The sequence below is a fragment of the Dendropsophus ebraccatus genome, chromosome 5 (genome assembly GCF_027789765.1).
Source record: "Dendropsophus ebraccatus isolate aDenEbr1 chromosome 5, aDenEbr1.pat, whole genome shotgun sequence".
Taxonomy (NCBI): Eukaryota; Metazoa; Chordata; class Amphibia; order Anura; family Hylidae; genus Dendropsophus; species Dendropsophus ebraccatus.
This window is the reverse complement of record NC_091458.1, coordinates 133,705,772-133,728,403: the sequence shown is the minus strand read 5'-3', so window position 1 is coordinate 133,728,403 and position 22,632 is coordinate 133,705,772. Positions and strand designations below refer to the sequence as shown.

The window sequence follows — 22,632 nt, the reverse complement described above, 5'->3', positions numbered from 1 at the left end:
ACACATTGCTGTAGCTTAAAGGGAACCTGTCCCCCCTGTGCCGGGGTGACAGGCTCCCGACCCCCCGCTACAGCCCCCTATACTCACCTGATCCCGCCGGGTCCCGCCTCTGGATTCGGTCGGGTCAACTGCTGCAGCCCGGCGCGCGCGCTGAGAGATGAGTCCAACGCTCATAGAGGATGACAGGAGAGTCCAGCGCTCCGTCATTCTCTATGAGCGTTGGACTCATCTCTCAGCACGCGCGCCAGGCTGCAGCGGCTGAGATCTCCGTGACCCGACCGGATCCAGAAGCGGGACCCGGGGAGATCAGGTGAGTATAGGGGGCTGTAGCGGGGGGTCGGGAGCCTGTCACCCCGGCACGGGGGGTGACAGGTTCCCTTTAAGTGTGCTAAGTTAGGGTATGTGCACACTGAGTAAGTAGAATGGAAAGTCCGTTGCTTAATCCGACGCTCACACCCGCTCGCGGACAGCGAACTCGATCATTCTTTGGGCGGAGGAAGGAATCCGCCCGTGCATAAAATGAAGTCTATGGCAAGGGGAGAGACGCGCGTCCGCTGCTGTCTGCGAGCGGATGCGAGCGTCGGATTACGCAACAGACTTTCCGTCCTGTTTACTCAGTGTGCACTTACCCTTAGGCTGGGTAACTCTGTGTTTGTGATGTCTGTTTAATGTATCCATTTCATGGGGAAAATAAGGATGCAAATACAGATGGTAAAAACAGATGCAGTTGTATGCCATCCGTTAGGATCCATTTTCTGCTGACTTAGGCTATTTTCACACTACGTAAGTTCCATCACGGAACTTGTAACAACGGCCGTGAACTCTAAAGTGTTTACGTAGTGCTGCCTTCTGAGGAATCCCGGACGGAGTGTATACATAAAGTATACGCTCCGGACTGGATCCCTAGCGGCGCCGCGAGTAACTAACATGTCAGTTTTCTGAGGCCGCTATTCAACGAAAACCTGTCAGTGCACACAATGGAGCGTGCGGCTCCGGCCGCATGCTCCATTGTATGCAGTGGGGAGTTCTGATGCAGGCGCGCACTGATGCACCCGCATCAGAACTTAGTGGCGCTAAAGATCATTCGGCCATTCCGTGTCATGGAACGACCAAGTGTGAACATAGCCTTACAGTACATACTATTGCATGGTCAATACGTTAAAGAGGTATTCCAGGAAAAGTTCACTTCCACAGGATAGGGGAAAAGTAGGAGGTTGCAGGGGGTCCAACCTTTGTATCCCTGCTGATCTCCATATCGGGCCCCGGGCTCTGTTCATTACTATGGAGCGACGAAAAGAGCCGAGTAAGCCAGAAGAGCGATGTACTCGACTCTTTCCAACGACTCCATAGTAATGAATAGAGACGCGAGTCAAATGCCGTACCAGTGGCTCTGTTCATAACTATACAATATGGAGATTGGTGTGGGGGGGGTACCCTCTGTGTCAGACACACACACACACCCCGCGATATCCTACTTTTCCCCTATCCTGTGTTTGTTGCAGGAGTCTAGGCAGCAGACAATGAGGGCATGTACTAGCAGTTTTGGTGTGTCAGAGTTAATAAAAGAGCAATTTTAGGGTTTTCAAGGTGGGGGTGGCAGGAGGTCGTAAGGGCTTGGAAATGTTGTTTGAAGGTCAGTGTCAAAGGTTACCCCAAAGCAGCGGACTTGTGGGATAGGGGACTGTAACTGAGAGATTTAATGGTGCTGAAACAAGGTGGAAGAAAGATGATGAATGCTGTTATGTCCATGTTGAGTTTAAGAAAGCGAGAGGAGAGCAAAGAAGATATACAGTAGCTGACAGACACTCTGGGATCCTGGATAGCAAAGAGGTGACATCCAGATTTGAGTGTCATAAGCATAACATTGTAAATTGAAGCCATGGGATTGTATGATTTGCCTCAGGCCAAACCTATAGATGGAGAGGGCTAAAGCAGCTAAGAGTGGAAGACATTGAATGTGCGGTTGGAGATGTTTAATGAGATCCGGGGAGGAGCTAAGCCTCTGGTGGCAAGGGATAAAAATGTTTGTAAGAGGAGGGAATATTCGGCTGTGTCAACGACAGAGGATGATGGTTGTCATGTCTGTTCACAGGAAATGTAGCAAAGCTACAGTAATAGCCAAAGTAAACATTTTAAAGGGGGTTATCCAGTGAAAATCATTTTTTCTTTCAAATCATCTGGTTTCAGAAAGTTATACAGATTTGTAATTTACTTCTATGCAAAAATCTCAAGTCTTCCCATACTTATCAGCTGCTGCATGTCCTGTTTTCTTTTCATTGCTCTCTGCTGATATCTCTGTCTTAAGGTATGTGCACACTACAGAATCTTGGCGGATCACCTGCCGCAGATTCTGCAGCTCACCCTCCCCTGTGGCTGCTGGTGGCCGCTGCTCCCATAGGCTTTATTCTATGGTTATGTCCATGTTGAGTTTAAGAAAGCGAGAGGAGAGAAAAGAAGATATAGCTGACAGACATTCCGGAATTCTGGATAGCAAAGAGGTGACATCCAGATTTGAGCATAAAATTGGTAATTGAAGCTGCGCATATTCACGGGTGATCCGCCGGGATATCGTAGTGTGCACATACCCTGAGACAGGAACTGTCCAGAGCAGCAGCAATTACCCATAGAAAACCTTTCCTGAACTGGACAGTTCCTTTCTTGGACAGAGGTGGCAGCAGAGAGCACTGTGTCAGACTGAAAAGAAAACACCACTTCCTGCAGGACATACAGCAGCTGATAAGTATGGGAAGACTTGCGATTTTTAAATAGAAGTAAATCACAAATCTATAAAACTTTCTGAAACCAGTTGATTTAAAGAAAAAGATTTTCGCTGGATAACCCTTTAAGCTAGCGTGAGATTAAGTCAGTTACATTCAGTTAATTTCTGTTCCAATTCTGGTTTTAATTCTGCTGTCCCCAAGGTCACGGATGACCAGTGCTATTCAATATTTAGTAATCGTACCAGCTAATCAGTGGTGCCAGGTGTAAAACATAAGGTAGGGGAGGAATGACAGGAAGGGGCAATAAATGTAATTACAGAGTGGAGCCGGATCATACTATTAGGAGCAATTAAATAATGGGGAGAATAATGGAACAAAATCGACTAGTAGACTCCTGTAATGCGTAAGGTTAGAAAATACAGCCGACATCTTTATAAATATAAGAATTTTAATACTCTTCCAATGGGACGCCTTTCATGAAGCTCAATTATCTATATAAAGGAATATGACATGTTTCGGCACAGGGAGATAATTCATGTTATATAATAACTCCATGATTGCTTCTTTTCTGGCTGCATAATAGATTGCAGATTCAGCCCACATACAACGTTCTCATCTGAAGGGCCTGACATGAATAGAATGCTTGCTCTTTTCTTGTTGCTATCGGGCAGGTTTTTATAATTAAATTTTCATTTGGTTGAAATTGTATATAGGAAACCGGTGGCTTAAAGGGACACAGAGAATATATTTACATCAATAGATTTTAATTATGTATTATAAAACGTAGATTTTTGGGATCGCTGAGTGTCCCTGTCATATAGGGAAACATTTGATATGTCAGACAGGCTCATGAAATGTTTTGACCGCTGGGGGTCTTAGTGTTCGGACCCTGACCAATCTATAGATATTGCCAAGAGAAGCGTTGCCACTTAAAGGGATTGTCCAGGGAAAACAAAAATTTTCTTCATGGCTGGCAAAAATATTAAACAAGCAGTGGAGGACCAGGAGTATCGGCGTAGCAGCTGCAAAGGCTTGGGAGAGGTGAGTATAATAATAATAATAATAATTTTAGTTGTATAGCGCCAACAGATTCCGCCGCGCTTATAGTATAGCTGAGTATAGCTTGTTTATTATTTTTACACCACCACCAACCATAGAAATAAATGTAGTTTCCCCCATACAACACCTTTTATTTGCTATTGCTGAAAATGTAAATTTAGTAGGCCGGACCGCAATGGTATCAACATTTTATTATAGTTGACAAAGATGATAAATCAGGAGATGCTGCTGCACAGTGACATCACCCAAACTATCCTTTTCCTACTACATACATCTGACTTAGGCTACATTCACACATCCGTTGTTTTGTGCGCAGTTGTGGGACCACAATCACGGACAGAACATAGGACCAATGTTATTCAATGGCCCTGTTCACACGACTATACATGTGTATGGGGCTGCGATCTGTGCCGCAAAAAAATAGGACCTGCTGTAATACGGACCGCATCTTGTGTCCCGGATCGCTATGCTAATGAAGCGGCAATGTAGAAGCACAGAGCACTACGGATGCACATTCGTAGTGTGGGCCGCGGTTGTGGGCTGCACTATGGGTGTGTGAATGTATGGGTGTGTGAATATGTACTCTGCGCTAGAGTACGTATAGTCATTGACAAAAAATAAACACAATTGAGAGGATTTATCATGCCTGTGTTCTGGGGAGGGGGGGGGGGGCTTTAAGATCAGCATATGAGACAACACTCTTCAAAAATATCTGTGCTGGATTTCAGCACTTCCTTGCCCTACTGCCAGTTGCCATATGCATTGCCAATCAAGATTTTAGGGTATGTTCACACTGAGCAAATACGGCGGAATCCCACTGTGCTCAGTGTCCCGATGTGAGTGCTCCGCCACCGCCGTTCTCCGCTCTAGGAAATGACATGTCACTACTTTGAGTGGAGAGCGGCGGCTGCGGAGGAGCAAGTGCTCTCCCATAGACGGGCTATGGCACACTGAGACAGGCAGGATTCCAGGGTGGAAAGTTCCACCGTGGAATTCCGCCTGTTTTACTCAGTGTGAACATACCCTTATAGGACAAGCTTTGGCACCCTAGGAGTGTGCAGGTGTTCCAAAGGATATAATACTGTATAGAACCTATACGCCTCCATGCCCAATCGTGTTCAAGCTAGAAATGACCCAATGCGGCCTTCCAACTGTCCCTTCTCTGAGGTCTACAATAGATTACAATTACTTTTCTACACTATGATGCTTTGTATTCACTTGAATAGCATCAAAATTTATGTATTGTAACAAAGTCCTGTACAAAAAAAAAGGTCTTTATATTGGTTGAAACTAGAGATCAGCACCACTCAGGCATGCTCAGGCAGGCACCACTCAGCACCACTCAGGCTGAAGAAGTGGGATGAAGCCCTAGCGAGTCAGGGTTACATGTTGATACATCTGGGCCACAGTTTCTGATTGAAGCTGAAATCTAAAATGTTTTTTATCCTCTATAGCGCACTCACTCACCATATGGTTTTGCCTACATTGCCATTATATTCCAATTCCATGTAGTGGTGTTTGTGGTTTTGACCTGCACATAACAATTGTTTTTCTATAGATGATTTTGCTTGTTGGTGTCACAAAGATATTTCATCCTTAGCCAGTCATCCGAGGTTAATATCCATTTTGTCACGCCACATACTTTTCAGATGCAGAAATAAATGTCAAACATAATAATAAAATGTATATGCTGTATATCAGTAAAGTGTTTATGGAAAGGGGGTCATAGTAACCACTAGAAATCATAAACCAGACATATAAAAAACAGCTGACAAAACACAAACCTTTTTACTGATAGTCTGAAAGAAGGAAACCTGTGTCACATAGTGTAGAAGAAGCCCATTCAGGCTACTAGCGTCAGTGCATCACATTTTCCATTGTCAGCCTCTGCCAAAAAATAAAAAGACGAAAAGATCAGAATCGACAAGAGAGTTTTACACGACCAAAAGAAAGGAAAGAGTCCTGCTTCTAAGTAGACAGCATCCAAATATATGGAAGAATGAACATTTTGTTCCTTGTGTGTGGGCACAAACCATTCCCAAACAGAGAAGAAAGGAATGAAGAATATTCGAATTTATAAGCTCACGCAAAAAAAAAAAAAATAAAAAATAGAGACTATCACATCACGACCAAAATGCAAACATCCCACGTAGACTATTACTCCGTCCCTAAACTGCTATGTACTGCTATGTTAGCTTGGTTTATTCAACTAATATTATAATATTATTATCTATTTTCTATAGGGGGAGAAGATTTCTTCTGGGATGCCAATCGACCTTCCTGCAGAGGTGAGTGTATTACTTACATCCACACACAGGACTTAAGGTGGTATTACACAAGCGCCGATCTGCTAGATCGGCGCTTGTTTACTGGGCCTATTACACGGCCCGATAATCGTTTAACAAGGGCTGCAAGGACATCGTTACCGATGTCCGTGCAGCCCTTGCTTAAACTATATAGTTTACCTATCCACGCTCCAGGGCTGCTCCTTCGGTCTGCTTCTCCCTGGGTCCTACGTGCTCTAGCTTCAGAGCGGCCAGTCCTTAATAAATCCACGTCCCCTTTCCAGATGGAACAATGAAGCAGATGTGGATTTTTACGCCTTGGTAAACCTTGATAAATTAGGTTTGGAAGGAGACCATGCCTCTTCCCCACCTTGTCACCCACCCAACAACCTCCCACCCCCACCCACCTGCCTGTCCTTTAGGCGAGCAGGAGTTATGGCTGGCATATGCAAAGGAGAAGGAAAGAATCCGCGCCCTCTCCCTGGTGTATGCCAGGGGTACAATCTTAGTAAATCTCCCCTTAAAGGAAAGGTTCGGCTAATTTTAAAATCTGGCAACTGGCAGGGGCAGAGAGGAATTTAATCTGGAGCAGGAACTTGGGAACCGGCCTTGGGATCCCTGCTGGGCTCAGGGATCTCCGGCGCTGACACATCATGACCCGATGTACTGGCCACTTAGCCAGTCAATGACTAGGGTGGGACGCCGCTCCAGTCACTGATTGGCTGAGCGGTCAGTACATCAGCTGGGACAGGTATTTTCCCCCGATGTCATCCCAACTTGTGGAAAATGCCTTCCAGCAGGGGTCCAATAGCCGATTTCCCCCCTGCCCCTGCCAGATTTTAAAATTGGCCAGACTTCTCCTTCAAGTGCATACACAAAATCCAGAGCACCAATAAATTGCTGTGTTCAAGCAAGAACTTCCGCACTTGGTAAGGACAAGACAAAAAAGGTTTCCAAGTTGCTAGGTCCACAGATGTGGTAAATAATTCTTATTCTTTAGTGTTTCTCTAAATTAAAACAATTGAAAACACTTCACATAAATAAAAGTCATTGGGGGAGATTTATCAAACTGGTGTAAAGCAGAATTGTCCCTAGTGACCAATCAGATTCCACTTTTCTTTCCTCACAGACCCTTTGAAAAATGAAAAGCGGACTCTGATTGGTTGCTAGGGGCAACTAAGACAATGCTACTTTACACCAGTTTGATAAATCTCCCCCATTGTGTTTTGACTGCTCAGAGCGATCATATTCATGCTTATGCAACCATCACACCTTGTGCTCAATTTAAAAGGGTAGTGATCATTGTTTTTGTGTCTAAGATAAACTGTTTAACAATGCTAGCAAAGTGCTTGCATCCCCCCTCCTTGCATTCGTTTACAGATCATAGGGCCAATGAAGTCGGTGTTGTGTAGAAGACATTAGCATATAAACTCATTTGGCCTAATGACAGGCATGGCTCTGCTAGGGACTGCAACAAGAGAAAAGCAAATAAATGCTTAATTATATGGCATTAGATGACCCCTCCCCCCCCCCCCCCCCCCCCCGGAACTTTTGTAAAGGCCCTATTTCACAGGACGATTATCGTCCCATGAAGTAGAAGGCAACGATCAGCCGACATCGTTCATGTCGGCTGATCGTTGCAGTCATTTGTCTTTCAAGCATGTTGAAAAATAAACGACTGTGATAGCAGCAATTTTCTGCCGTTGCTACGTGGAATAGGAGCGGTGGCAGCAGACCGCCACTATTCTCTATGGGCTGCCCGGTCGATCTAGCGATCACCCGGGCAGCCCCCCCGCAGCTCCTCATGCCCGCTCCCGCACTCGCCCACTCGCTGTTGCCGCGTGTAATAGCTGTGGTAGCGGGCGGGGGACGAGGATCAAACGAATGTCTGCTGTCCTCTGCTGGGTGCTGACGGCCTTCTGATTGGCTGATCAGACCTCACACACCTCACTGGTCCCGGTTCCCAGAAAGTGACTGGGGACTGGGGTTTGGAGCAGAGGACAGTGGACACCAACGCTGGAGCAATTTTGAAGAAGTCCCTGCCTGAAATTCTCCTTTGATCATAAATATCAAGTTTCAGTTGTCTGGGGGTGACATGACTGCAGTATCAGCTCGTGCACCCTCTTAAGAATATAATTTCTTTGACAATTTTTTGACCTTTCTTTATTTTATTCCAGTGTGCATCATGTGCATTTCGGCTTCCAGAACCTAATGTAAGTACATAGCTAATATTAACTCCCATCACATACAGCTGTATCCCGTTTTCCTTATATTCAGTAGTTAAACAGTTCTGACCACGTTCATAGTTACATTTTTTTACATTTCGATCTGTGCAAGTGATTAAAGAACTAATAAATATTTAATGCGTCCAATCCATATTCCATTTTAAACTGCCTAACATACAAAAGGTACAGGTATAATCCATATAGTCCTAGCAAAGGTCAACTAAGCCAGTAGAGTAACAGGGTGAGGAATATCATGAGCGGGGTAGCACACTACAATGTGTTCATGTTAATGTCTCAGCAGGTTCTATGAAGATTTACCTAGCTGTTCCCTGTTAACCTAAAAATTCATTCATGTTCTTTTCTGCGTTGCATATTACAACATAAGGTTAAGTTCCCACAAATTTCATTCTTAAATATCGTCCGTTATTTGGGCTCAAAGGGTCCGTTCACACTATGGAATCGGTGCCGAAATTCCGTGTGGAACCTTTGCCCGACGAATCCTACCTGCTATGTGTTTCAATGTGAGGCTGTGTGCGTCTCCGCTCTCTAACGCCTCTCCGCTTAAAGAATTGACATGTCAATTCTTTGAGCGGAGAGGCACAGCGAACGGAGGCGCTCCCATTGAATCACATGGCAGGCAGGATTCATCGCCGATTTCACAGGTGGGGGTTTCGCACGGAATTTCGGTGCTGATTCCGTAGTGTGAACGGACCCAAACGGCCAAAAAAAGACCTTTTTGGGAACATAGCTTAAGATTATATTAAGCTCATCCTATTAATACTATGGTGGTCTGGACAGCAATGTTTTAATGTGAAGGGAGACATACTGGACACTGCATTGTATTGTGTTCCATATTATCTGAAAGTATTAAGACAAGGAGCAGCTGTGGATGTTTTTTTTGGAACAATAACATAACATGAATGGCTTCCTTACATGCGTCTGAAGACTGCTGAGTTAAGATGGAAAAAATGCTAGAACAAAAGCAGCTGTGCATTTCTTTTCCAGGTGCTCATCAATGTGGGAGGAGTTATCGGTATATACCCTATACATACCTGTAGTACAGAGAGAAGGGAGACGTTTTCCTTATAGTTAGGGTCATCTCCTGATTATACAGCCTGTAGGCTAGGGTGCGCCTTAAATCATGCAGACATTCCCATGAAGAAAAAAAAATAACAGTTATTAATTATTACAAGACTCCATTAGATTTCCAGCAAGGCCAGACAGCTTCTTGTGTAGAGCGCTGAAACTGGAGACGTACATCATGTCTTAGCCTGTCCAATTCTGCTTGTTTTCTGCTTGTGTGAGCTTTGATGAAAGGCAGATGATACCGGGCACAAGAGAGCAAAGAAAATAGGCAAAGCAAAGAAAAATATCAAAAGCTGATTAAAAAACAACAACATAATACAGACAGCATGTGCTCCCAGACGTGCGTATCTTGTATGCTTACAATACGCCATCTTTCCATAAGGCAGACCCCTTCTCTGACTGCATGGGGGCTGAGTTTTGGCAGACGCACTATACACTTGTCCCCTTTTTCATCTCTATTTCACTGTTTAGTAGCACTTTACAGCACTTAAAGCGTAACTGTCATTTCAGGGTCATTTTTCTGAAAACAATAAATATCTATAGTACAAGCGATTTTAAGAAACTCTGTAATAGGTCTTATGTACTAAAAGAGTTTCCTTCTGTAGTGAAAAAGCAATCTCCCAGCCTCCCCCCTCACATCAGATGAAGCAGGATTTCTCTCTCCATTATGTGGCTATGGAGAGGGGAGGGGCTGTTAGGAGTGACTGAGCACAGAGCAGTCCTGCACAGCACAACACCCTGCAATCTTCTCTCAGTAAGTTCATAGATAAGCACTGACCTTTCTGACACCTGAATTTAGCGTTTTAGGTGCCCAGAGAGTCTACAAACAGCTGACCTTCATGTCACCTCTTCCTGCTCCCTCATCTCCCCCAGCCCCTCCCCCCTTCATAGGCTTACAATGGAGAGAGCAGAACCCGTCTTCATTGGTTTCTCTGTAATGAAGACGTGTTTGCCTGATAATGCACAGATAAGAAGTCAGGGGGGGAGGCTGGGAGATTGCTTCTTGAGGACAGAAGGAGGCTTTTTTGGCTGATAAAACCTATTACAGAGTTTCTTAAAATCGCTTAGACTACTGATTTGTGCAATAAAAAAAACATGACAGTTACTCTTTAAGGTCGAAAGTACAGTCTAATTTGTATTTTTGTGTTTTTTAATAGGTCACAATTGGACCACAAGGCCCCAGGGTAAGTGTAGTAGAAAGGTATTTGCTTATTGGAATATGTTCTTCACTCTGAATATTTGATTATGTGACCCATGCGCTGTAGTCTGACCCCCATCATATTATTACACAGACAAGGCCCTATTACGCTGGCCGATTATCTACCAAACAGGTTAATATGGCTTCAGGTAATAGGGCCAGCATTCAGCCGACAAATAAACCAGTGCTTGTACATTGGCTGAGAACAAAATGCTAACATGATTAGGCTATGTTCACACTGCGTATATGTCCGGCCGCATATTTTCGCGGCCGGACATATACGCGGTAAACTCCGGCCGGAGATTTACGCTACTTGCGGCCGGCTACGTACGGACCGCGAACTTACGCCCGAAGTCTACTTACGCTTCCCGAGCGCCCTACGTAGCGATCTGACAGCGGTCTTTTACTTGGAAATCTTCGCCTAGCCCCGGACACTCCACAGAACCTTTTGGATCGGCACAAAAAGCTGCAAAAATGAAGAAATCACCACTACGTACGGGACCGCATGTAACGCTACGGGCGTAAGTTACGGCATTTTCGTACACAAACAATGGTCTGGTTCATTTTTTACGCCGCCGCGTACGATCCGGGCGTAAGTTCTTACGTAGTGTGAACTGTGCAGCCGTACTTCGTATACTTTACATTATACACAAACTACGTAAGTCTCCGGCCGCTTATTCACGGAACACGCTACGGCCGGAAACTTACGTAGTGTGAACATAGCCTTAAAGTGTAACTGTCATTTAAATGTCACTTTTCAGATATCAATAATTATCAATAGTAAAAGCGATTTTAAGAAACTCTGTAATAAGCTTAATTAAGCAAAAGAGCCTCTTTCTGTACTCAAAGCTCTTTTTCAGCCCCCTTCCCCCCCCCTCACTTCAGAAGAAGCCACTTTTCTGTGTCCATAATAATCTATGAAGAGGGGAGGGGATGAGGGGATGAGTGAGCATTGAGAGGAGAAAAGGCAGCCCTGCACAGCACATCATTCTGCAATATTCTCTCATCAAGTTCCCAAAACAACCCTGACCTATCAGATTCCTGCGTCTTTGTAATGTAGACAACTTTGTCTGGTAATGAACAGATAAGAAGTGAGGGGGAGGGGGCTGCAAAACAGCTTTTTGAGCACAGAAAGAGGCTTTTTTTTACCTAATAAAACCTATTACAGAGTTTTTATTTTAGTTGCTTGTACTATTAATTTCTTCAAAAATACTTTAAATGATAGTTACACTTAAAAAATCATCAGATGTTGGGTTCACACCTCCCCGCTGTGTCATCTGTTTCATCGCAGCTCTGCTCTATCCACACTTCATTATTGCATAGCCTTTCATATCTGTTCTCAGTCCTATGATTCATCAGCACAGCATCACATTAAAATCTAGAGACAGTATCATCTCTGCCTGCTAAGGGGACATGCACACTTAGGAATACACGTGTAAAGGCCTCTGCGGATTCAGTTGCTGGCCCCTGCTCGCGGGAGCGCGCATCTAAGCACAGGCGAATTCCGCCGTCCGTCGAAAGAATTGACATGTCAATTCTTTCGTCGGGCAGTGGAATTGGCCCAGACATAAAATGGTGTTGATGCCACTGGTGGAGAGGCGTACTGCCGCGAGCAGGGGTCAGCGACGGAATCCGCAGTGGCCTTTATGCGCGTATTCTGTAGTGTGCATGCACCCAAAATCACTAATTAAGCTATGAGAGTATTAGTACTATATATAGTCAGAGAAGCTGAATTGTCATTGAATCCATTATAACAGTTTTTTTCCAGGACTCTCTAGGGCTGCATCCAACTTTGGCAGCCACCAGTAATTGAATGCCGCACTCTCGGGTTCAGATGAACCTTAACATGCTTGAGGTTCGCTCATCTCTACCGCCAAGTCAGGCAGAATCAGGAAGATAGTTCTCATTTAATGAAGACAATGATCAGCCAAGGAACTGATCATCAGCCTATTGTTGTCTTTCAACATGTTAAAAACGTATCAGCCACCAATGGCGCATCGCTCCATGTAATAGCTGATGTATGGACGACAGCTGATTGGGTATTGTAAATAATAAAGATGTACTAACCTGTCCACGGTCCCCCGGTGTCCTCCAGCCTTGTCTGTAGGATTCCCTGCTGACCGCAGCTGCTGTTGACCCTTCAGAACCAGTCTTTGCAATGACAGCCCGCTCAGCCAATCAGAGACCTAGATGAGACAACACTGCGGACAGTAATTGGTTGAGTGGGCTGTCACTGCAGAGACAGTATCAGAAGTGTCAAAGGCAGCTGCTGTGAGCAGGGAAGTTCTGGCAGAGATGGTGACCACAGTGAGCATGCAGAAACACATGTATTTACCATGGAGTCACCGTGAGATCATATGACCCAACAGAAGGAAAGGACTGCAGGATAGATAGAAAGGAACAACAAAATAAGGTAACACTAGCTAAACTATATATAATGGCTGACTAGCTGCATAATGCATAATCCAAACTACAGGAGTGCTTCCTTAAGTTTGTGGTCAATATAATTTTGTATGCTCGGTGCTTTGATTCTAATGCTGTTTTTATTTTGTAGCTATGCTCAAATGCCCTGTTCCCAAGATACAGGGATCTTTCCATTAGGTTGATCTGTGCACCTTTCCATGAATAGTCAAATAGGTAGGAACCTAATTTTTAACATGACCCACGGATAGATCGGCGCCGGAGCAGGGAAGCTGGTGCAGCAGTCCATCTTTTGAACCGCGGCCTGGTTCCCGTGTACGGCGCTGTTATATCCACAGGTTCCGGGCCGGAGCTGAAGCACTGGAGGCGGGCTGGCCCGCCCCCAGTGGGAGGGAATTCTTTCCCCTCTATGACGTGGCTCCATTGATTCTCACGGAGCCGCGTCATATGGTGTTATCCATGGCCACTTTCTTCCAGAAACAGCACCTATCCTATCCTCAGTTTGTGGGTGGGTTTTGCACCTCAGTTGCATTGAAGTTAATGGAGCTGCATTGTAATACCACACACCAACCTGAGGACAGGGGTGGTGCTGTTTTTGCAAGAAAGTAGCTGTGTTTTTTCTAAACCTGGGTAAGTTCACAATCACCTGACTGTTCATGGAAAAGTGCAGATAGTCAAGCAAGTCGTAAACCCCCCCATATCTCACTAACTGGGGAGAATAGCAACAAAATAAAACAGCATTGGAGTCAGGGAACTCCGGGCTATGTAATGGCATCTTACACTGACCACAGATCATCTTACATACATTTTCCATACACGCTGTGGTTTGGCTACAAAACTATACTAAAGAAGAAAATCTATGATTTGCCGTTTTTAACCTTTTTTACCATGGCGATTTAGGGAGCAAAGTATTGGTATAAAAACCTTGGATTACAAGTAACTGGGTTTGCGAGCTTTGTGCAAGACAAACTTATCATTTTTTAAAAATTGTAACTCGGTCCTGACACTGTACTGGGTAGAAAATTCTCTCATTTTAACCCATTGCTACCTGATCAACTTTGCCAGTGATTGGACGTCTTCTGGCTCTCCTCCATAGCCCGTCCGCATCACCGTTGCTTCCCTCTGATCCCTGAATTAACCCCTTCACCTATAGCTACTGATAGCACTAGTACCAGCACCAGCAGGTTTGCAGCCACCTGGGAAGTTATATGTGGAGAGAGAGTTAAAGCGTAACTGTCATAATTTATTTTTGCAGAAATCAGTAGTATAAATGATTTTAAGAAACTCTATAATAGATTTCCAAGCCTCCCCCCCCCCCCCTCACTTCTTATCTGTGTATTATCAGGCAAATCCGTCTTTATTACAGAGAAGCCAGTTATGACAGGTCCTGCTGTGTTCATTATATAATATGGAGGGGGGAGGGGCCGAGGGAGATGAGGGAGCAGGGAGAAGAGACATAAAGGTCAGCTGTTTGTAGACTCTCGAGGCACCTAAAACACTGGATTCAGGGGTCAGAAAGGTCAGTGCTTATCTAGGAACTTGCTGAGAGAAGATTGCAGGGTGTTGTGCTGTGCAGAAATCCTCCGTGCTCACTCACTCCTCTCAGCCCCTCCCCTCTCCATAGAGCATAATGGACACAAAATCCTGCTTCTTCTGAAGTGAGGGGGAAGCTAGAAAAACTGCTTTTTCAGCACAGAAGGAAACAATTTTGGTAAATAAAACCTATTACAGAGTTTCTTAAAGTCGCTTGTACTATAGATATTTATTGTTTTCAGAAAAATGACCCTGAAATGACAGTTACACTTTAACTGATTAACCCCTTCATTACAGATACAGAGTTCTTTATTCATACAGAACACTTTACCTACCTTATCTTTGGATTCTGGAACAAATCATCTGCATTTCAATTATTTCTTCTGGGAACATTTGCTTTGATTTGGATGACAAGCACGTTCCCGGACTGAATTATGCTCGTAATCCAAGGTTTTATGGTACTTCATATACACCTCTGCTAAAACAACAAGAAATCCTCAGACATGCACTGGATTTGACAGCATAGCATCCATGAATTATATTTACTGGTCTACACAGTTCATATAGTGAGATGTTTTAGCCTTAATGCTTTGAGCCTTTCTCTAGCCTTAACACATTACAGTTCAGACATTGTATTATGTGAATTCTGTGGACAAAAAATTTATGTCTGTTTCAGGGCATTCTTAAAGGTTTCTTGTGGAGATTTAAAGGGGTTATCTAGCAAAAATCAACTGGTTTCAGAAAGTTATATTTATTTATTTACTTCTATTTAAAAATCTCAAGTCCTACAGTACTTATCAGCTGCTGTATGTACTGCAGGAAATGTTTTTTTTTTTTCAGGCTGACACAGTGCTCTCTGCTGCCATCTCTGTACGAGACAGGAACTGTCCAGAGCAGTAGTAAACTCCCATATAAAACCTCTTCTGTTCTGGACAGTTCCTGTCTCGGACAGAGTTGGCAGCAGAGAGCACTGTGTCAGACTGAAAAGAAAACATTTCCTGCAGGACATACATCAGATGATAAGTACTGGAAGACTTGAAATTTTAAAATAGAAGTGAATTACAAATCTATATAACTTTCTGAAACCAGTTGATTTAAAAGAAAAAGATTTTCACTGGACAACCCCTTTAAAATTCCCAGATTATCTTAACCTGCATTAATAATATGCCTATATATAGATGGTGTTCTATCGATCTTTTATATAGTTCTGTAACATTTCAGAAACTCACTGGTTAAAAAAAAAAAAAAAAAAGGTAAATGCCTCAGATTCCGCTTGGTGTATTTTGTGCGTACAATAAGGTTTCTGCTATCTGAGTAAAGAATATTTGGCAAGGATTCTCAATTTGTTCTTCTCTTAATGTAAAAGGTCAAGAGAGCTAAGGGGTTTCCCCATTGTTTTATGACCTATTCACAGGACAAGCCATATAATATTTTTTAGCGAGGGTCCATCCACTATTTCTCAGCAGTTCCGGAAACTCTCATTTATTTCATAGGGGAGCTGCACACGTGCTGCCGCCTCTTATTGGGAATGGGACGGGATCCAGCCAGTTCTCGTAATCACCGGGGTCTTGGCGGTTGAAATAATCAATACTTTATGACTAATGGGAATTTTTATGACTAATGTAACTTGGCAGCTTAACCCCATCAAGACCAAGGTCATCGATACCTAAATAGGTTGAGCAGCATTTCTCACTTTAGAACAACACATTGTAAAGACAAATAATACATTTTTATTACTTAAGAATCTCGGGAAAAAATTTTTGTAGAACAGATGGGGCTTTAATATGTTTTCATTTGGTACACTGTATTGAGGAAAATGGGCAGCCATTTAATCCTAATCATAGGTTGATGCGGTTGGTTCAACCACTTATATTTTTGCTAAATATAGGCTTCTCGCATAGTACAATGTCACTATAACGCCTAGAAAGTTGACATTTTTGTTGTGTCTCTCACTCTCAGCTAGTGTGTGGGATCAGAAATAACTGTGTACAGAGATTTATAGGTGTAAGATACCGTATTATCCAAAAATAAAACACCCTCCTTAAATAAGACACCCTAGCTACCTTACCCTCTAGCCTAAAGTAAGGCATCCCCCAAAAAATAAGGCGCCCCCTATTTTAAACTAGGAAATCCCCCGAATAAGGCCGCCCCTTACCACCTGTCGCCACCCAGGACTCACCTAATCCCCTTGCAGACCTCCGAAGCTGGTGCCAGAGGCATACTGGTCCCCTATATTTTAAAGTGTCACTGTTGTTAGACTTTTTTTTTGCACAAATCAATAGACCAGGCGATTTTAAGAAACTTTGTAATTGGATTTATTAGCCGAAAAATGGATTTTTATTATGAAAAATCAGTTTCAAGCTCTCCCCCGTCTTCATTGTTCTCTATAAAAAGGGGAGGAGTGGAAGGAGATGAGGCACCAAAACAGGACAACAAAGCTAAATCACCGGCTATCTGCTCTGACAGTCAGCACTGACCTCTCTGACCTCTCTCTACACAGTTCCTGCTGTGTAATCCTTTGTTCTCTGCTCTCTGCTGCCGACTAATCTTCCTTCTCCCCCCTACCCTCTCCATAGAACAGACAGGGGCTGACTGTGTAAAATAGAGGCACGGGTCACGTGTCGAACCTGCGACTGTATTCATAACAAAGAGGGGGGGCCATAAAGGGATTGGCGGGGGATACAGAGGTCGAAAAAAAAAAACTCCAACACAATCTCTTGCTTGTCCCCTATCCTGTGCATAGGGGGCATGTCTATTTTTCCTGGACAACCTCTTTAAGTTGTATCCCTCGAAGTAATATTTTAATAATATGTCCAAATACATTTGACAAAAAAGAGGTGGTTATTTCTAAAAATAAAAAAGTACACCACCTATATGACATGGCACTTTTCTGTAATATGTGGCAGGACAACCTTTGGCAAGGATGACAGCCTCCAGTTTTTTGTATCCGTCTGTGAGCTTCTGGCACCTTTTTGCTGCCAAGCTCTTCAATGTTTACAGGTTCTTTTTGCCAATAGCGGATTTTAGTTCTCTACTAAGATTCTCAGTTGGTTTCAGATTAGGACTTATTGCTTTCCTATGCATCCCTGTGCACTTCTACGGCTGTGGGTCCCATTTTGTTTGTCTCTAACCCAGTTTTCCTACACTTGGGAGTACATTTTGTTCTAAAATGGTCTAATAATCGTGTGGTTTTATTGTTCCTGTAATATGCTCAAGGCCTTCCCAAAGGCATCATAGCAGTCCCATAACATTTTGGATCCTCTGCCATGTTTTCACTCTAGGTAGGGTGTAATTTTCTTTATAGGCTTCATTATGTTGTCTATAAACATAATTCTGGTATGCATTAGCACACAGCTCTAGTTTACTTTCATCTGTCTATAGAAAACTTCCCCAGAAAGTTGATCTATGTAACTTTTGTTAACGTTCCGTGTAAGTTACGTTCCAAACTGCCGACACTGTTAGATAGCTGTTAGGACAAGGATACACACAGGGTCTTTTATATTTCTGGACTGACCTATTCTCTTTAATGGCACCATGGCATATGGCTCATTCTGCCAGTATTGGGCAGGATGCTTATCCACATCCTATTGGTTCTTAGTTCTGTACTTCCTAATTGGACAGTTTCTCAGTACTACAATTCCCAGAATGCATTGCTTCCCCTCAGATCTTTATCACAGTCCTCCAAACCTGCTTAATCCCCTCCCACAGCACTCCAGCCAGTTCCCCACCCAAAGCTGTTGCAGAACATCTTATTTCCCTGCAAACTATTGCACAAACCATGAGTTTACAGCACCTGCTGCTTTCACTTTCTTTCGTCTTTTTTTTTGTAGCATCATTCATCACAAGCCAACATGTTGTAACATACCTCACTCTCCCTGATTGTTCCAATAAAGAAATATATGTATTTGTGTGTATGATAGGAAAGTGATTTAGAGTGATTTAGAGTGACCTAGACCACGGCTCCGAGACAAGATCCAGCCAAGCCTGTGACATCAGAGGATGATGTATTGTCTACAAAAAGGGAGGAGCCAGGAAGATGTAGACAATACTAATTTTGTAGTTCTTCCATTTTTAAAGGAGAGGTCTGGCAATTTGAAAAATTTCACAGCCGGCAGTGGCAGAAAAGAACATAACAAACAATCATTACTTTCCTCTCCCTGTGCCCACGAAGCACCCAGTTCACAGGCTCTGGGACCCCCACCAGAAGGCATTTTCTCCCAAGTTTTGATAATGTCACAACTTAGGGGAAAATGCCGGTCCCAGCTGACGGATTGTGCGCTCAGCCAATCAGTGATTGCACCAGTCTCCTGTCCCAGTCACTGACTGGCTGAACATGCAGTCCATCATTCGGGTAGTGACGTTGGCAGTGCAGGGGATCCTGGAGACCGACAGGGTCCCGAAGCGGCAATCCAGCGCTGGAAATTTGGGATTGAGTTGTTATGTGTCCCCCTGCTGGATGAAAAATTTTGACTTATTGTCAGGGGTGTCAGGGGTTAATGAGATAATACTATATTAGTAAGTCATATATCTTGGGGTAGTTTTTATTTTACAGGTAAATACTAGTAATGAGCGAATAATATTCTTTTTATTTGATCGAATAGTATGCTATTCACGCTATTTGATTGCATTCGCATAATCGAACGATAACGCAGTAAAAAATTCGATTCGCCCTCCCACATTTCCTGGCGCTTTTTTCCAGCCAATATACATGATTGTATACCAGGTAGAGAAAGCTTTTAGGTGAAGTTAGGTGGGAAGGGACCCCCAAAAGCCCTTGTTAAGGCTAAAACTATAAAAATCATATATTTAGAAGCTGTTGTGAGACAGGCAGTGTGTTCAGACATCTACTGATGTGTATACGGCTGTATACTGTGATTGCGGGATAATTGCTGTTATCTAGCTACTACTAATTTGCGCAGTCTGCATCCTGTAAAGGAGTTGAACAGCTCTTTCATTTGTTTGTTCGTGAATGTTCAACAAACACGAACCAATCACAAACATTTTTTTTTTCATATTCGGGATCCGAACCGAACATTGGGATGTTGACTCATCACTAGTGTTAGATGCAGCCAGCATGCTTCCCCTGCTGTCCCATTTGCATTTCAGAGGTGTTGGCATCATTTCCTGAGGTTTCATTGTGCACTTGGTGACCTCCCAGTGGTCGAATATTGATTTCCAGGTCCCAAGTATTTTTCTCCCATAGACTATAACGGGATTCGATATTCTTTCGAATATCCCAGTATCGGGAGCTATTCAAATCGAATGTTTCACTATTCGTTCATCTCTAGTAAATACAATTTTATAATATTAGAATACCCCTTTAACATAGATGACTGCTTGAAATACGTTTTTATGCCAAAATCAATACCATTGTTTTAAATCACTCAATATCATAAACTAATAAGGTGTACAGACAGATGATCCCCTGATTCACAGGAGTTGATAGTCATTGTGTAATGAGGTCAAAGGGATAAAACAACACATTAATTTTATTATGATGAAGTGTGACCTTTTAAGTGATATGTAGTGATGGAAATACCCTGAATTAAAAAAAAAATCACATTACTCTGGGAAATCATGAAGCGATATAAAAGAATATGATGTCAAAATAAATTTGTTATAGTCTAGCAACCTCACACAAATTCAAGGGTTCAAAGGAATATTTCCCTAGTCTGATATTATTGGAAGTATTGAGCAATAGATTGTTATTTCCCCAGAAGAAACAAGTTCTAACATCAAACTTGATCACATCTGCACCTGATAAACTAGATAAATGCTCGCATGTGTTTATATTTTTGTTTTGTTTTTTTGCAAAGAATTTTTCTCAGAAGCAAAAGCTAAGTCACATATAAATTATATCTGGAGGATAAACTGATGCAGAGACTGCCAATAAAATTATACCTGGAGAAGTAAATTTCCAAATTCTTTGGCAGAACTTTATTTTCTTTGGGTTTATACCTAGAGAAGTAGTGCAGTATAGTATGTCCCAAGTGTCAACTTGTCTTATGGCCATCCAGTTGATGTGTTGATGCCTATCTAGCCCTATGTATTCTTCTCGCATCTAAAGAAGGTATTAATTGGCATTAGTTCTAGACAGCTAACTCTACACAGAATGAGGAAGGGTAGTGCAGCATATGGGGTAAGGTGGCCGCTTCACAGGGTACAAGAGGATCTTGTCAGAGGAGATTGCTGAGGTTAAAGGGGTTGTCCAGCGAAAATCTTTATCTTTCAAATCAACTGGTATCAGAAAGTTATATAGATTAGTAATTTACATCTATTAAAAATTTCGAATCTTCCCATACTTATCAGTTGCTGTATGTCCTGCAGGAAGTGTTGTTTTATTTTCAGTCTGACACAGTGCTCTCTGCTGACATCTCTGGCCGAGACAGGAACTGTCCAGAGCAGAAAAGGTTTTCTATGGGGATTCATATAAAACCGAGACAAAGTTCCTGTCTGGGCCAGAGAGGTCAGCAGAGAGCACTGTGTCAGACTGAAAATAAAACAACACTTCCTGCAGGACATACAGCAGCTGATAAGTATAGGAAGACTTGAGATTTTTTTAATAGAAGTAAATTACAAATCTATATAACTTTCTGATACCAGTTGATTTGAAAGAAAAAGATTTTCGCTTTTAATTTGGGAAGACATAGCCACAAATTGTCACAGTAGTCTATAGCACATCTTTAGAAAACAGCTGAAGATTAAGTGGTCAGAGAAAGACAAGCTGCTGGTATTACTGGGAACAGTGAAAAACGCTCACTATGTATAATACCGTCCGTTCTGTGGCCGTGTTACTGAAGACCATCCCATGTGTGCCCACATTCAAATTCCTCGCTGCACACAAGCCGCACGCTTCATTTTGTGAACTGACAGGTTCTCTGCAGCTGCTTTTCAATGAATAGCAGTCGCAGAAAACTGACATGTCAGTTTTTTGTGTGGCCGCTAGCTATCCCAGCCGGAGTGTATACTACATGTGTTTACACTTCCATAAACAACAGCACAATGTAAGTTTCATATTAGTCATGGCCATGATTAATATAAAAGTTACCTAGTGTGAACATAGCCTAAAGGGGTAATTTATACAGATTTGTAATTTACTACTATTTAAAAATCTCAAGTCTTCCAGTACTTATCAGCTGCTGCATGTCCTACTGGAAGTGGTGTATTATTTCCAGTCTGACACAGTGCTCTCTGCTGTCAACTGTGACAGGAACTGTCCAGAGCAGCAGCAAATCCCGAAAAGAAAACCTTTCCTGCTTTGGACAGTTCCTTTAACAGAGGAGGCAGCAGAGAGCACTGTGTCAGACTGGAAACAACACACCACTTCCTCCAGGACATACGGTTTTTGAAACTGGTTAATTTCAAAAAGTTTGTTTTCTCCAGAGTACCCCTTAAAATAGGGAATAGAACACTCCTATTTAACCTTAAGGGTACGTTCACACGAGACCCGCGGCAAATCCTATACTGTGAAGCTAAATGGGTCCCATACACGCAGCGGATCCGCTGCGTGTATGGGACCCGGCCCCTTTAAACACCCTCCCTGCGCCGCCCACAGCCCTGGCTCCGGGCATACATTACCTGCTCGGCGCCGCGGCTGTGAGTGATGCTCCCGACTCCCCTCGTTCCCCATCAGCCAATTAGTGCTGCCTGATTGGCTGATGGGGAGCGAGGGGAGCCGGGAACATCACACACAGCCGCGACGCGGAGCAGGTAATGAATGGGACCCATTCAGCTTCACAGTACAGGATCGTACGTGTGAACGTACCCTAAGAGTACAAACACACACACCGTATACGCAGCAGATAAGCACCAAATACGCAGCAGATTTGATGGTGCAGATTTGATGTTGTGTTCAGTTATTTAGATTAGATCCGATCTGCTGCGTATTTGTTGCTTATTTACTGCGTATCGCAGCATTAAATGCGCTGCTTATACGGTGTGTGTGTGTTTATACCCTTAGGGTGCCTTCACACCTACCGACTCGTAGCGTTAATAACGCTGCAAGTCGGCTAGGTCCTGGCAGATCACTGTCAGTACATACACGCAGCGGTCTGAACGACCGCTGCGTGTATGTAAATCTGCCGGCTGCTTAACCCCTTCTGATG

At 43.3% G+C, this 22,632-nt stretch overlaps 1 protein-coding gene across 5 annotated transcripts in view; it reads left to right on the top strand.

Moving 5' to 3' along the window:
• The window catches only part of COL16A1 (collagen type XVI alpha 1 chain), a 150,924-nt gene that overhangs the window by 51,567 nt on the left and 76,725 nt on the right, over positions 1-22,632 (top strand). For all 5 annotated transcript variants that reach the window (XM_069971325.1, XM_069971322.1, XM_069971323.1 and 2 more), the window contains exons 9-11: positions 6,023-6,067; positions 8,242-8,277; positions 10,533-10,559. In XM_069971325.1, the coding sequence (XP_069827426.1) occupies positions 6,023-6,067; positions 8,242-8,277; positions 10,533-10,559 (108 nt within the window). The remainder of the gene's footprint in view (positions 1-6,022; positions 6,068-8,241; positions 8,278-10,532; positions 10,560-22,632) is intronic.